Source organism: Schistocerca cancellata, chromosome 11 (assembly GCF_023864275.1).
Source record: "Schistocerca cancellata isolate TAMUIC-IGC-003103 chromosome 11, iqSchCanc2.1, whole genome shotgun sequence".
Lineage (NCBI taxonomy): Eukaryota > Metazoa > Arthropoda > Insecta > Orthoptera > Acrididae > Schistocerca > Schistocerca cancellata.
The window spans coordinates 132581981-132597591 of NC_064636.1; the positions used below are offsets into that span (position 1 = coordinate 132581981).

General features: G+C 42.6%; 1 protein-coding gene across 1 annotated transcript; it reads right to left on the reverse strand.

The window, feature by feature from the left end:
* Positions 1–462: 462 nt before the first annotated feature.
* On the reverse strand, positions 463–14539 carry LOC126108338 (uncharacterized). Its single transcript, XM_049913554.1, has 2 exons — positions 13977–14539; positions 463–493 (listed from the first exon to the last, which is right to left on the reverse strand). The coding sequence occupies exons 1-2, from the start codon at positions 14537–14539 to the stop codon at positions 463–465; spliced, it is 594 nt and encodes a 197-aa protein (XP_049769511.1).
* Between the last annotated feature and the right edge of the window lie 1072 nt (positions 14540–15611).

Below are 15611 nucleotides of genomic sequence, written 5' to 3' on the forward strand. Positions count from 1 at the left end.
ATGGAAACATCATTCCTTCTATGCGAACTGCAATATGTCACACATTTGTCAGAAAATAACACTATGGAGCAATGCACAGATTTTGTACATTATGCCAACAAAGCACTGCAGTCTGAAACTTGCGGCTCTCAGGTAATTAAAACACATTTCACTAGTGTTAAACTTTCAAATATTTAATGTCACTTGCATTGTTAACCTCAGTACTGGTTCAGCTGACATATTACAAATACATTTCATTGACAACTGCTATCACTGCTCAAGCAACTGAGCAGTTGTTTGCTCTCCCATGTCTGCCACATGAGTTGTTTGACACTGCCTGAAACAAAAGCAGGTTTATCCAAATGGAGTAGGGGTTTTTTCATGAGGTACTGCTAAAGGAGTATCAATAAGCATCTCTCAGTTGCCCTTTCTGTAGGAACTCAAGCACTCACATTCATGGCATTCCTAAAGAATGTTACTGTATCAGCCCAGTGTAAATGTGTTGGGATCATAACTGAAACAGAGAAATAAGTCACATTGCAATAAAGCCAAAAATGTTTCTCCTAGACTTCAGTGTGGGTATACCTGTGAAAGAACTATTTACTTGCACATTTGTAAAATGTCAGTAGTGGACAGGGACTTAAGGTATGCTTAAATTGATGTCATGTTAGTCCTGTATGTTGCAGTGGCTGGGAAGGTTTGAGTGCACTTTCCACGTGACAACAGGTGGACGGATGCAGTAAAGTACCAGTAGTATCAGGCTCTGGGACTGTGGTTCATCTGTCTTAAGACTTCTCAAAGGCCTACATTCAGTGAGCACAAGCTTTCTGATACCAGGGAACTTGGACCCTTCATACACAAAAAGCTGGCTCAGACCTGCACCATTTACTAATGTTAACTTAGTACCTTATCTGCAGTGCTGTATTCCTAACAAAAATAGGACTTGCCTAAAGATCCTGTTACTTGAAGTATCACTCACAGCTGCATATGTGGATTAGCCTTTTAATATTGCCTATCCTTGGCATGCCTGTTTTCATCCCTACTTTGATGTAATTTATGGGGTTCCATATAGGTAGCAGAGGTCCCACAACTGAGATAAACATCAAAGTAGATCGCAAAAAAGTTAATTAAGCAGCTCTGTCCAAACTGTATGGAAGACTCTTTCTCTGATGTACTACAGGGAGTATATCACTTGGACTTTGGTTACATTTGAAACTTCTCAAAATTCCCTAATGTTCTTGCCCTTCTAGCAGTGGGCTTGCAATGTCACAGGGCCATTTCTTAATGTACAAAATATTGATATCTTTCATGTAGGATTTGAATTTTTTCATTTGAAATTAGCCTTTATTGTTTCCTGTTAATTTAGGAAGTCATTTTGCTTGATAATCTTCTAGAAACCAGTGGAATGTTTTTGAAATGCTCTTCTGAAATAACTTTCTCTGCTTCCTTCATTTGAGTACCTGGCATTTCCTTAAATTGTTCAATGGCTTCTATTGATCTCATAATTGGCCTATATTATGGAATACAGGAATGTCTTTTCAGAGGTACTGAGAAAATACTAATCTCCAAAAAAACACCAGAAAGCAGTGCATTGCTGGACAGAAACATGGCACTTCATAGTGTTTCCTGCACGCTGTTGGACTCTTCCCTCATGCTTCATTTTTACTCATCTCATTTGAACATCTGTTAAAATTTATTCACAGTGATGTTTTCAAACTACTGATAATGCTACATTTGAATCTAAATTATTTTTGATTTACTTTACAAGCAATACATGAAGAATTTTTCATGTTGCTAGATTTCTTGTTTTCAGATTCTTATAGTGCATTGAAAAGCAATCATTTTCCTATGGCCAATAATCACTTTTCCCAAAAAATATATAGTCATAATTTTTATCTACAGTGTTCAAATACTAAAATGGAGTTATTTTCACAATCCATTAAAATAGGTTAGGAGGCTTCGTTTTTCTGTTTATTAAATGCATACTTCTATTTAAATATCCAAGTTTAAAGTGTACTTTCTCTAAGCATTCTGGTCGATTTTCAGAATCGTGCACACATAAAACAGTACCTACAAATTTTTCCATTTATTAGTTGTACAGTTCAGAGCTGAACTTCTTTACCTACAGTATTTTTGGACCCTCTAAGTTCGCTATCTTCTAATTAATAGTTAAAATGTAGTAGATGAGTATTTTGTGTACGTATAGTTTTTGTAATTCTCGCACCTATAAATAGGGATCATGCACAAAACATAAGTCATCACACAGTTGTTGATAAACAAATCTATCAGAGTTGGGGCCTATCAATGAACTTATGCACAATCTGTTTCTTCATGTAACTCGTCAGTGCCCCAGAATGAAATTGTAAACATGTAGTTTTCAAAGAGCGTGAAGCTGGTATTCACTACGCAATCTATCTAAGCCTTATAATGCCAGTGTTAACACTTTAAAAACTGTGAAGTGTTGACCTGTGGTATTTTAACTGGAAAGTACTCTACACAATCCAATCTTAGGGTTAGAGCACTGATGAATGCCGGGATGGTTCCTTTGAAAGGGCACGGCCGATTTCCTTCCCCATCTGTCCCTAACCCGAGCTTGCACTCCGTCTCTAATGACCCCGTTGTCGACGGGACGTTAAAAAAAAACACTAACCTAACTAACTAACTAACTGATGAATGAAAGTGAACTTGTGATACGCCACTGGATGGTGAACAAACATCTTTTCAAGACTAACAACAAGAACTACAAAATGTGAAAAAGTATCCATGAATTTTAAGAAATTATCTTACTAGGATCTTTTTGTATAATTTTCCAGAACACTGAAACTTATGCATGTAATATTCAACACAGAGTAGTTTCCACTTTTCCAGTATGCAGACAGATGATAGTGTCTTGTGTAGTGTCATAAATGCATTCAAATATTTGCTAAAAGTCTCAACCAAGTTGTTATATCAAAGTCCACCGTTAATTTTTAAAGTTATCCGTAGAATCATCACTTTGTGTTTAATGTATTTAAAAAGACTGCCTGGGCTCATGGCTTTTGCCTGTTAGTGGCTACTACACTTTGCACACTTGCTGAATGCTGCAACTTCTGGAAAGCCCCATAAAAATGAAACTAAACATATACCACATGTGTAAATGTCCAGTATAAAGAAAGCACAAAACTGCACTTCTGTGATGAAAACCATAGTTGATACAACAAGTAACTATAAAACCTGCAACTCAATGCTATTTGTGTTAAAAATGTAAACAAAATGTATTTTATTATCAAATTTCATTAAAATTAGAAAAGGAATTGGTTCAAAGACAGACTACTACTTTTGGCCCCGCTGTTTAAGAATTAAGTCACTTAGCTGTTGTGACATGCTAGGTATTTGACGTACAAATTTGCTTTTTTAATGTATGGTCAAAAGTGAATTTCTTCTGTTCCTATTCAAAACCTCTCCCTCTCTGTGGAAATATTTAAGTGAAAAGTAATTTAAAGTGAAGTCTGTAGAAGATCGCCCATCTGGCTTTCTTTTGTTGTAATGGTGCACAAGCAGCCATTGCAAAATATTTAATTAGGTATTAAATATTGGATTCACCCTCAAATTAACATTATAAATACTTTAAATATTGATAATTTTCAAGCATAAATGTAAACCATATTTGTGAGCATGCAGAATGTATGTGATGACAACATTGTAATAAATATCCTTTACTTTTTCCCCAACAATCCTGACCACATTTTACATTAAAACCAAAACGTCTTAATATGAAAGAGTTGGAAAATATAAGCCTCTGTTTTATGATGGGATTTATGGAACAGTGTTCAAGCAAATGAATGGAACAAATACTGCACAAGCTCCAGTAAGTAATATGATCAATGAAAATTCATGACAACTCACTTCTTAGTGCTTCCTGACACTGATGTTGCATTCTCTAATACTGTAATCTAACTTCACTCTTATCTGATATTTAAGCTATAAGAAGACATCAGTAAAATAAAAACATTTCCTGCTTCTGTACGCTGATATTACATCCTTAACTACGGAACATTAAATGATATTTATGATTAATGATATTTTGATATTGATTAATGATATTTTGCAGTAAGTAGTTGAGCTATTTATTTTTAGTCATTGTGTCTTCCATTTGCGTATTTACAGTCTGATTAACAGCTTTAATCATTAGTCATGGCATGGAAGAATGGGATGAGTATTGTTTCAATTTTCTTGTCAGTAAAGAGGTAGTTTCTGAAGCAAACAGATCTGTTTACTTCTGTGATTCTGTGTGTAACTTCCCTGTTTTCAGTCCTGATGTATTACTTTTTAAGTGATAAATGTATAAAATGTCCTCATGATTGAAAGGTATCATTTTTCAGTATGAAACAGTGTAGCATATGATGTCAGGGAATTAGTCTCAGCTGCAGAAAACTGATGACACAGTTCAAAGAATGTGAAACTGGTAACAGTACACTTGCACCATATACAAACTGTACCACCCAAACAGGTAATGTTGAAGATACAAGATAATCATATGAAGTAATTCCTTGATATTTAGAGTCTCAGAATATCTGCATATCCCATTCGTTTGAACAACAGTACACACATAATTTCTGACAAAATGTGAGTGGGTGTGCAAAGAAGTCAAGCTGGAGTGTTCAGTGTGGAAAGAGATGCAGACTGTAAGAACGAGTAAATCTTAGGAAGTGTCCATCTTTAAAGAGTAGTGTATTTTGGTTGGTCCAATCTGTGGAAGTAAACAAGCTCAGTTGACACCACTGATTAAATACATAAACATAGGAATTCCAAAGTCCATTTAACTGCATGAAGACAAAGAAAAAAGAATGCTGTAAAGGACCTTGTAGCTGAACAGCAGAAAGAAATTTTTTAAAAGTACAAGAAATGTTTCACACAGCATATTTTGCAGCTAAAGTTTTAACCATGTTTGGTCTTCCAAAACCTTGTAGATTTGCAAATTGAATATAGTCTCCAAATGGGAAAAGCACTGTTGGCTCCACAGTTATTGTGTAAATATTGTGTATGTGTTATTGACAAAATCAGAAAAGGAAAAATTAAATTGTTGTCAAAAGTGCCATAAAAATGGTAAGATGGTCCCACCTCGCTCTTATAGTTTCTGTTAGCAGCATGTGGCACCTGCATGAGTACAAAAACTTACATTATGAAACCCAAATAGGAAATGGAAATTACCCAGACTTAGCAGTGTCCCTAATTTGCTGGGAAGTGGAGGTGCGGTCCCCTACTGCACTGCGTAGGATCCTACGGTCTTGGCGTGCATCCGTGCGTCGCTGCGGTCCGGTCCCAGGTCGACGGGCACGTGCACCTTCCGCCGACCACTGGCGACAACATCGATGTACTGTGGAGACCTCACGCCCCATGTGTTGAGCAATTCGGCGGTACGTCCACCCGGCCTCCCGCATGCCCACTATACGCCCTCGCTCAAAGTCCGTCAACTGCACATACGGTTCACGTCCACGCTGTCGCGGCATGCTACCAGTGTTAAAGACTACGATGGAGCTCCGTATGCCACGGCAAACTGGCTGACACTGACGGTGGCGGTGCACAAATGCTGCGCAGCTAGCGCCATTCGACGGCCAACACCGCGGTTCCTGGTGTGTCCGCTGTGCCGTGCGTGTGATCATTGCTTGTACAGCCGTCTCGCAGTGTCCGGAGCAAGTATGGTGGGTCTGACACACCGGTGTCAATGTGTTCTTTTTTCCATTTCCAGGAGTGTGTGTATATATATATATATATATATATATATATATCTAAAAACAAAGTAGATGTGACTTACCAAATGAAAGTGCTGGCAGGTCGACAGACACACATACGAACACAAACATACACACAAAATTCAAGCTTTCGCAACAAACTGTTGCCTCATCAGGAAAGAGGGAAGGAGAGGGAAAGACGGAAGGATGTGGGTTTTAAGGGAGAGGGTAAGGAGTCATTCCAGTCCCGGGAGCGGAAAGACTTACCTTAGGGGGAAAAAAGGACGGGTATACTCGCACACACACACATATCCATCCACACATATACAGACACAAGCAGACATATTTAAAGACAAAGAGTTTGGGCAGAGATGTCAGTCGAGGCAGAAGTGCTGAGGCAAAGACGTTGTTGAATGACAGGTAAGGTATGAGTGGCGGAAACTTGAAATTAGCGGAGATTGAGGCCTGGTGGATAACGGGAAGAGAGGATATATTGAAGAGCAAGTTCCCATCTCCGGAGTTCGGATAGGTTGGTGTTAGTAGGAAGTATCCAGATAACCCGGACGGTGTAACACTGCGCCAAGATGTGCTGGTCGTGCACCAAGGCATGTTTAGCCACAGGGTGATCCTCATTACCAACAAACACTGTCTGCCTGTGTCCATTCATGCGAATGGACAGTTTGTTGCTGGTCATTCCCACATAGAACGCATCACAGTGCAGGCAGGTCAGTTGGTAGATCACGTGGGTGCTTTCACACGTGGCTCTGCCTTTGATTGTGTACACCCTCCGGGTTACAGGACTGGAGTAGGTGGTGGTGGGAGGGTGCATGGGACAGGTTTTACACCGGGGGCGGTTACAAGGGTAGGAGCCAGAGGGTAGGGAAGGTGGTTTGGGGATTTCATAGGGATGAACTAAGAGGTTACGAAGGTTAGGAGGACGGCGGAAAGACACTCTTGGTGGAGTGGGGAGGATTTCATGAAGGATGGATCTCATTTCAGGGCAGGATTTGAGGAAGTCGTATCCCTGCTGGAGAGCCACATTCAGAATCTGATCCAGTCCCGGAAAGTATCCTGTCACAAGTGGGGCACTTTTGTGGTTCTTCTGTGGGAGGTTCTGGGTTTGAGAGGATGAGGAAGTGGCTCTGGTTATTTGCTTCTGTACCAGGTCGGGAGGGTAGTTGCGGGATGCGAAAGCTGTTGTCAGGTTGTTGGTGTAATGCTTCAGGGATTCCGGACTGGAGCAGATTCGTTTGCCACGAAGACCTAGGCTGTAGGGAAGGGACCGTTTGATGTGGAATGGGTGGCAGCTGTCGTAATGGAGGTACTGTTGCTTGTTGGTGGGTTTGATGTGGACGGACGTGTGAAGCTGGCCATTGGACAGGTGAAGGTCAACATCAAGGAAAGTGGCATGGGATTTGGAGTAGGACCAGGTGAATCTGATGGAACCAAAGGAGTTGAGGTTGGAGAGGAAATTCTGGAGTTCTTCTTCACTGTGAGTCCAGATCATGAAGATGTCATCAATAAATCTGTACCAAACTTTGGGTTGGCAGGCTTGGGTAACCAAGAAGGCTTCCTCTAAGCGACCCATGAATAGGTTGGCATACGAGGGGGCCATCCTGGTACCCATGGCTGTTCCCTTTAATTGTTGGTATGTCTGGTTTTCAAAAGTGAAGAAGTTGTGGGTCAGGATGAAGCTGGCTAAGGTAATGAGGAAAGAGGTTTTAGGTAGGGTGGCAGGTGCTCGGCGTGAAAGGAAGTGCTCCATCGCAGCGAGGCCCTGGACGTGCGGGATATTTGTGTATAAGGAAGTGGCATCAATGGTTACAAGGATGGTTTCTGGGGGTAACGGATTGGGTAAGGATTCCAGGCGTTCCAGAAAGTGGTTGGTGTCTTTGATGAAGGATGGGAGACTGCATGTAATGGGTTGAAGGTGTTGGTCTACGTAGGCAGAGATACGTTCTGTGGGGGCTTGGTAACCAGCTACAATGGGGCGGCCGGGATGATTGGGTTTGTGAATTTTAGGAAGAAGGTAGAAGGTAGGGGTGCGGGGTGTCGGTGGGGTCAGGAGGTTGATGGAGTCAGGTGAAAGGTTTTGTAGGGGGCCTAAGGTTCTGAGGATTCCTTGAAGCTCTGCCTGGACATCAGGAATGGGATTACCTTGGCAAACTTTGTATGTGGTGTTGTCTGAAAGCTGACGCAGTCCCTCAGCCACATACTCCCGACGATCAAGTACCACGGTCGTGGAACCCTTGTCCGCCGGAAGAATGACGATGGACCGGTCAGCCTTCAGATCACGGATAGCCTGGGCTTCAGCAGTGGTGATGTTGGGAGTAGGATTAAGGTTTTTTAAGAAGGATTGAGAGGCAAGGCTGGAAGTCAGAAATTCCTGGAAGGTTTGGAGAGGGTGATTTTGAGGAAGAGGGGGTGGGTCCCGCTGTGACGGAGGACGGAACTGTTCCAGGCAGGGTTCAATTTGGATAGTGTCTTGGGGAGTTGGATCATTAGGGGTAGGATTAGGATCATTTTTCTTCGTGGCAAAGTGATACTTCCAGCAGAGAGTACGAGTGTAGGACAGTAAATCTTTGACGAGGGCTGTTTGGTTGAATCTGGGAGTGGGGCTGAAGGTGAGGCCTTTGGATAGGACAGAGGTTTCAGATTGGGAGAGAGGTTTGGAGGAAAGGTTAACTACTGAATTAGGGTGTTGTGGTGCCCGATTGTGTTGATCGGAATTTTGAGGTTTTGGAGGGAGTGGAGCTGGAAGTGGGAGATTGAGTAGATGGGAGAGACTGGGTTTGTGTGCAATGAGAGGTGGTTGATTTTTGCTGGAAAAGTTGTGAAGGGTGAGTGAGTTGCCTTTCCGGAGGTGGGAAACCAGGAGATTGGATAGTTTTTTGAGGTGAAGGGTGGCATGCTCTTCTAATTGTAATGTACGAGGAATAGAGGTGAGTGAGACAGGCTGTGCAACACCCTGCTTAACCCGCAGCACAGGACAGGTGGTACAAGTTGTGGAAAGGGGCCAAAATAAGCGGCTGTCAGTTACACTCGAACATGCAACTTTATTGTTGTTTGATCAAACATTACAAGAGCACAACAAAAAATTTTCTTAACACACACAGCTATAAATTTTGGGAGTCAAGTACCGGCTGAAAGCCACTTTAATTTCAAAAACGGCTGAAGGCCAATAACTTAAAACGCTAACACGATCATAAATTTAAAAGGCAAGCCTCACCTTACAATAGTTCATTCAGGCTGAAGGCCCGACGAATTTGAGATTTTCAGATGAAACAAGTTGAATTCAAATGGGCTGAAAGCCCAACACTTGAGGCTAAGGAATTGTTTTTTAATATCTGAATTGGGCAACTCAACTGAAAGAGAAATTTAAAGGGCAAGAGTAATAGTAAAGGCTCTTTAGTTAGGCCGAAGGCCCAAGGAATCAAGAGACTTCAAGACCAAACAAGTTAAATTCAAATAGCTGGAGGCACAACACTTGAAATTCGATAAAACTTTAAATTTTTTTTTCCAAAGCCTTATGTGAAGTAGATTTTTGAACTAGGCTGAATGCCTTAAAAGCAAAACAACTCAAACTAAAAATCGGCTGAAGGCCCAACACCTAACATTCAACAGCATTAAAAGTTTGAAAATGCCGAAGGGGTTATGTGCCAACAACGTTAATTTAAAAATCGGCTAGAATCACAGAACTAGACAGTGCTACCAGCAGTGGCAGTGCAAGGACGAGGACCAATCACGGGTCGGCACACACAGCCAACCCGTAACCGACCGCCGGTCGTCGGACACGTCGTCCGACGAGGCGACCGACCGACCGACCGACCGACCGACGGCCGGCCCGGGCGGTCCGCACTCGGGTCACGGGGTCACGGCTGGCCGCACCTGCCTGCTGGCGCGCCCCCACAGTCTGCAGCTCCCGAGTCGCAGACTGCCAGCTCCCGACTGCGCTGCTGGCGCCCCCCAACTCGCCGGCAGACCCCAACTAGCCCCGGCAAGTAACGGCGGCCAGCCGAGGTAATACGCCACGGCTTGTGTCGGTAAGCGCCGCTGCTGCCGCTCGCGGGCAGGCAAGGGGGCAACTCAGTCACGCCACTAACTGAAATTAACATAACGAGGCGGTAGTACAGGAAAAACAGGTCGTCAAGTGAGATATGGCGCGAACACGAGCCATGCACAGCTTGTGTTGGTAGTGGTATTTAGTTACGGTGTCATTCACCAACAGCGGTAACGTAAATCGGCATAATACGCACTATTGGGCAACGGAAAATCCACGATGGCTGCGACAAGTGGAACATCAGTGACCTTGGCAGGTTATGTATGGTGCGGCATTACGGGAGGAAGATAATTGGCCCCCATTTTATCGATGGCAATCTAAATGGTGCAGTGTATGCTGATTTCCTATGTAATGTTCTACCGATGTTACTACAAGATGTTTCACTGCATGACAGAATGGAGATATACTTCCAACATGATGGATGTCCGGCACATAGCTCGCGTGCGGTTGAAGCGGTAATGAATAGCGTATTTCATGACAGGTGGATTGGTCGTCGAAGCAGCATACCGCGGCCCGCACGTTCACCGGATCTGACGTCCCCGGATTTCTTTCTGTGGGGAAAGTTGAAGGATATTTCCTATCGTGATCCACCGACAACGCCCGACAACATGCGTCAGCGCATTGTCAATGCATGTGCGAACATTACGGAAGGCGAACTACTCGCTGTTGAGAGGAATGTCGTTACACGTATTGCCAGGTGCACTGAGGTTGACGGACATCATTTTGATCATTTATTGCATTAATGTGGTATTTACAGGTAATCACGCTGTAAAAGCATGCGTTCTCTGAGCCATGCGTTTGTGACTATTACAGCGCCATCTACCACAAAGCGATAAAAGTGGTCCAACTAAAACGTTCATATTTCTTTACGTACTACACGAATATGTAATAAAAAATGGGAGCTCTTATTTTTAAAAAAAGCAGTTGATATCCGTTTGACATATGGCAGCGCCATCTAGCAGGCCAACCATAGCGCCATCTGGTTTCCCCCTTCAAGCTAGACGAGTTTCCTTCTTTGTAGTTTTTTCATTTGATGCTTCTTTCGTGTGACATATTTCCCGGTATCTATCAATGCACCACCTTGTATATGTCCTGTGTAAAGTAACGGTCCTGTAATACTCCCCTAGGACACACCCTAAAGCCGAGTTACACGAAGCGCCTAAACTGTACTCCTACGCACCAGCGCCCCAAGCGTGCATATCCGTAACTACAGGCTGGTTCACGTAGACCTGATACACCATCCACGCGGGACATACCTGCCGCGCATGCGCAGTAGACAGTGATAACGCGCGAAACGCAAACAGAACTGTCTGATCTCTGTTGTGGAGTCTTCGTTCTTCCGCGCGAAACACGAGGGGGACCGTGTCACATATTGGAACGCCATCCGTTCGAATTATTCATGTGACTCAAGGGTCCTCTTTCATAAGAAACTGGTTATCATTATATATTAAGTAGTTGTTAATTTCTTGTGTAGGTTACTACTGTTCTGAATTACAGACTCTACACTTAGTTTTACATTACGACACTCGGTTACACAGCTATATGTGTTCGTACAGCATTCTGCACATGGAGGACCCACTTGTTTTTGCAGCTATTGTACTGGCAGTGACAGTAAATCTTCGGACTGGGGCAGAACGGCGACGGAAACAAAAAGCCAGGTGTTGGTGGGTTCGATCCTGGCTGACAAGAAGGGACAAAGTCAGGGGATTAAATTCACTGCTTATGAAAGAACTGAGGCTCGAAGATTCGCGTGAATTTCGGAGCTTAGGGAGGATAGAAATGGCCTGTTTCGAGAAACTGATAGATAATGGGATTAGCAAGTGTGACACAGTCATTCTCGAAAGTAAGAATAAAATCATGTGTTTAAAAGTTTGATGATTATACCAGCCTAGATCACTGATAAAATAGCGGTAAACGCCCTGTTATGTTGCAGGCTGGATGTAACACTACGTTTCCTGGTGACTGGGGAATTTTTTAAGAGTATGGCTTTTAGCCGCATAATAGGGCAGCCCATCATTTCAAAACTAGGTGTCGCTATATGCACTGCAACTTTCAACCACTACTTAAAGCTGTACTTGTGCTATTTTCCATGTTTGGACTTTATATATATGGGATACTCAGAGTTTTCCCCTACTGCACTGGGTGAAACTGCACGGATTTTACCGCCAGTCACTGCCGGTATCTCTTCTCTGGCATGCTGAAATAAACAAGAGATGCAATCAAAACAAACATGAACTTACGTAAGCTAAGACATTACGATTGTTGTTGTTGTTATTGTCTTCACAGTCCAGAGACTGGTTTGATGCAGCTCTCCATGCTACTCTATGCTGTGCAAGATTCTTCACTTACCAGTACCTACTGCAACCTACGTCCTTCTGAATCTGCTTAGTGCATTCATCTGTTGGTCGCCCTCTACGATTTTTACCCTCCACGCTGCCCTCCAATGCTAAATTGGTGATCCCTTGATGCCTGAGAATATGCCCTACCAACCGATCCTTTCTTCTAGTCAAGTTGTGCCACAAACTCCTCTTCTCCCCAATTCTGTTCAATACCTCCTCATTAGTTATGTGATCTACCCATCTAATCTTCAGCATTCTTCTGTAGCACCACATTTCGAAAGCTTCTACTCTCTTCTTGTCCAAACTATTTATCGTCCATGTTTCACTTCCACACATTGCTACACTCCATACAAATACTTTCAGAAACGACTTTCTGGCACTTAAATCTATACTCGATGTTAACAATTCCTCTTCTTCAGAAACGCTTTCCGTACCATTGCCAGTCTACATTTTATATTCTCCCTTCTTCGAGCATCATCAGTTATTTTGCTCCCCAATTAGCAAAACTCCTTTACTTCTTTAAACGTGTCATTTCGTAATCTAATTCCCTCAGCATCACCCGATTTCATTCGACTACATTCCATTATCCTCGTTTTACTTTTGTTGATGTTCATCTTATATCCTCCTTTCAAGACAATGTCCTATCCGTTCAGCTGCTCTACCAGGTCCTTTGCTGTCTCTGACAGAATTCCAATGCCATCGGCGAACCTCAAAGTGTTATTTCTTCTCCATGGGTTTTGTTGTGTACATAGTTCCGCGTAGTCAGCGCGTACACAAGTTTCCCACTAGAGCACAACAGCGCAGGCGCAGTGCTCGTCCGTCTCCGCAATACGAGATGGCGCTGGCTTATAGACAGACCAAATTCTGCTTCCGCTGATCCGCCTATTAATATGTCACACAGCCAATGAGATTGCTGCTAACGTAGGACCTTTTCTCCTCACGGATCCCAAGACGATTATGCCATCGAGATAGTTAACTGCGTTAGGACAGTTTCTAATTAATTGTTCCAAGTAATGTTGAAAGATGCTTGGTGCACTTGCGATACCAAATGGTAAGCGCTTGTATCTGTACAATCCAAATGGAGTATTTATGAGCATAAACCTGAACGCTCAAGGTATTATAACGAGTGTACAGACCTCCGATTAGCCAGTCTGTACCAGTCTATAGTCAAGTTTCAGTCTGCGCGTAATAAGTTTTATCGTATTCCTGTACATAGCCATGAACATAAATGTATAGACACTTTTGTCAAGTATCAGAGATATATGTGAGAATAAGATTAACGTACCAAGACCAAAGGAACTTCAGATTGTCAATTGCAAATAGCATCCAGAATAAAGTTAAGTAAGGTTTATAATTGTTATTATTTTAATAAATGTGTGTGAATAGTAATCAAGTTCTGTTTAAAGTTGGTCGCCGTCAATCTGCTACTCTAAGTGTGCAAGTGGCATTTCTATCGTGTGACCTAACGGCAGAAGATAAAACACCACGATAAGACCACGAGACATATTGCTGACACTCTCCTACTTCGTTAGAGCGACAAGTCAAATAATCTGATGGTGTGTGTACCGAAGGTCTTACAGTACGCACACAACAGGTTTTAATTCCTATTCCGAATTTTTCTTTTGTTTCCTTTACTGCATGCTCTATACACAGATTGAATAACATTGGGGAGAAGCTACAACCCTCACTCCCTTCCCAACTACTGCTTCCCTTTCATGCCCCTCGACTCTTGTAATTGCCATCTGATTTCTGTACAAACTGTAAATAGCCTTTTGGTCCCTGTATTTTACCCCTGCCACCTTTAGAATTTGAAAGAGAGTATTCCAGTCAATATTCTCAAAAGCTTTCTCTAAGTCTACAAATGCTAGAAATGTAGGTTTGCCTAACCTTAATCTTTCTTCTAAGATAAGTCGTAGCGTCAGTATTGCCTCACGTGTTCCAACATTTCTACGGAATGCAAACTGATCTTTCCCGAGGTCGGCTTCTATCAGTTTTTCCATTCGTCTGTAAAGAATTCGCGTTAGTATTTTGCAGCTGTGACTTATTAAACTGATAGTTTGGTAATTTTCACATCTGTCAACACCTGCTTTCTTTGGGATTGGAATTATTATATTCTTCTTGAAGTCTGAGGGAATTTCGCCTGTCTCATACATCTTGCTCACCAGATGGTAGAGTTTTGTCAGGACTGGCTCTGCCAAGGCCATCAGTAGTTCTAATGGAATGTTGTCTACTCCGGGGGCCTTGTTTCGACTCAGGTCTTTCAGTGCTCTGTCAAACTCTTCACGCAGTATCGTATCTCCTATTTCATCTTCATCTACATACTCTTCCAGTTCTATAAAATTGTCCTCAAGAACATCGCCCTTGTATAGACCCTCTATATACTCCTTCCACCTTTCTGCTTTCCCTTCTTTGCTTGGAACTGGGTTTCCATCTGAGCTCTTGATATTCATGCAAGTGGCTCTCCTTTCTCCGAAGCTGTCTTTAATTTTCCTGTAGACAGTATCTATCTTACCCGTAGTGATATGCGCCTCTACATCCTTACATTAGTCCTCTAACCATCCCTGCTTAGCCATTTTGCACTTGCTGTCGATCTCATTTTTGAGACGATTGTATACCTTTTGTGCCTGCTTCATTTACTGCATTTTTATACTTTGCTCCTTTCATTATGATACAAATTGAAAATCGCCTTATAACTTTATATGCGTATTACTCAGAAAGAAACTATTTCCGATGTAGCTTAATATGATACAGTGGGTCATAAATCACCTTTCTTCGCTGTATGCCCGATTTAAGACGCTTCACACCTCTTTGCTCCATTTCATTTCTAGAATACGAAGCTATCAATAGAAAACATCCTACAGCTGATATAAAAGATCTACTGCAAAACAAAAAGTTTTTTTTTGTGCATTTATGAAACCTGCTTACTGAAAAATATAATGCGGAAGGTCCTGAATGCGAAAAATCCCCAACACGAAAATCTGAAATTAGCCGCTAGACACCTGGCAATAACCTAACAACAAGCAGAAAGCACTGTGGTACGCCCTTCTGCGCATGCGCGAGCTATTGCTGCTAACGGAAATGAGCGGTTGACGGCAGTTCAGAACTGCTCTCTATTCTGGCGCGCGTATAATATGTCTGTTGTTTCTTTTAGTTTCACCCGTTCTACCGCTAGATGGCTGTCGTGCTAGACCGGTATCGATCGCGGCGAATCGTCGTGTAATGCCCGCTTTAAGTTACTCGTACGTCCGAAGACTTGTCTCCGTTCAGGATGATACGCTGCGTTCCGTTTGCTGGGCGCTCTTCTGTCCAGTCTCACAGCTGGTCTCGTATTCCGAACGCTCGTTAATTTGTTGATTGGGCGGCCTAGCGAAAGTGTATGGAATGCCTTTCCTAAGTCAAGAAAAATTTTGGATGAAAAGCCGATGCTTTTGTCCCATAGTGGGCAATGATTTTGGAAGAAGCCATAGACATGCGAATCGCGATGATTTGTGGAACAACTTCATGATGTCTACTACTGAAATA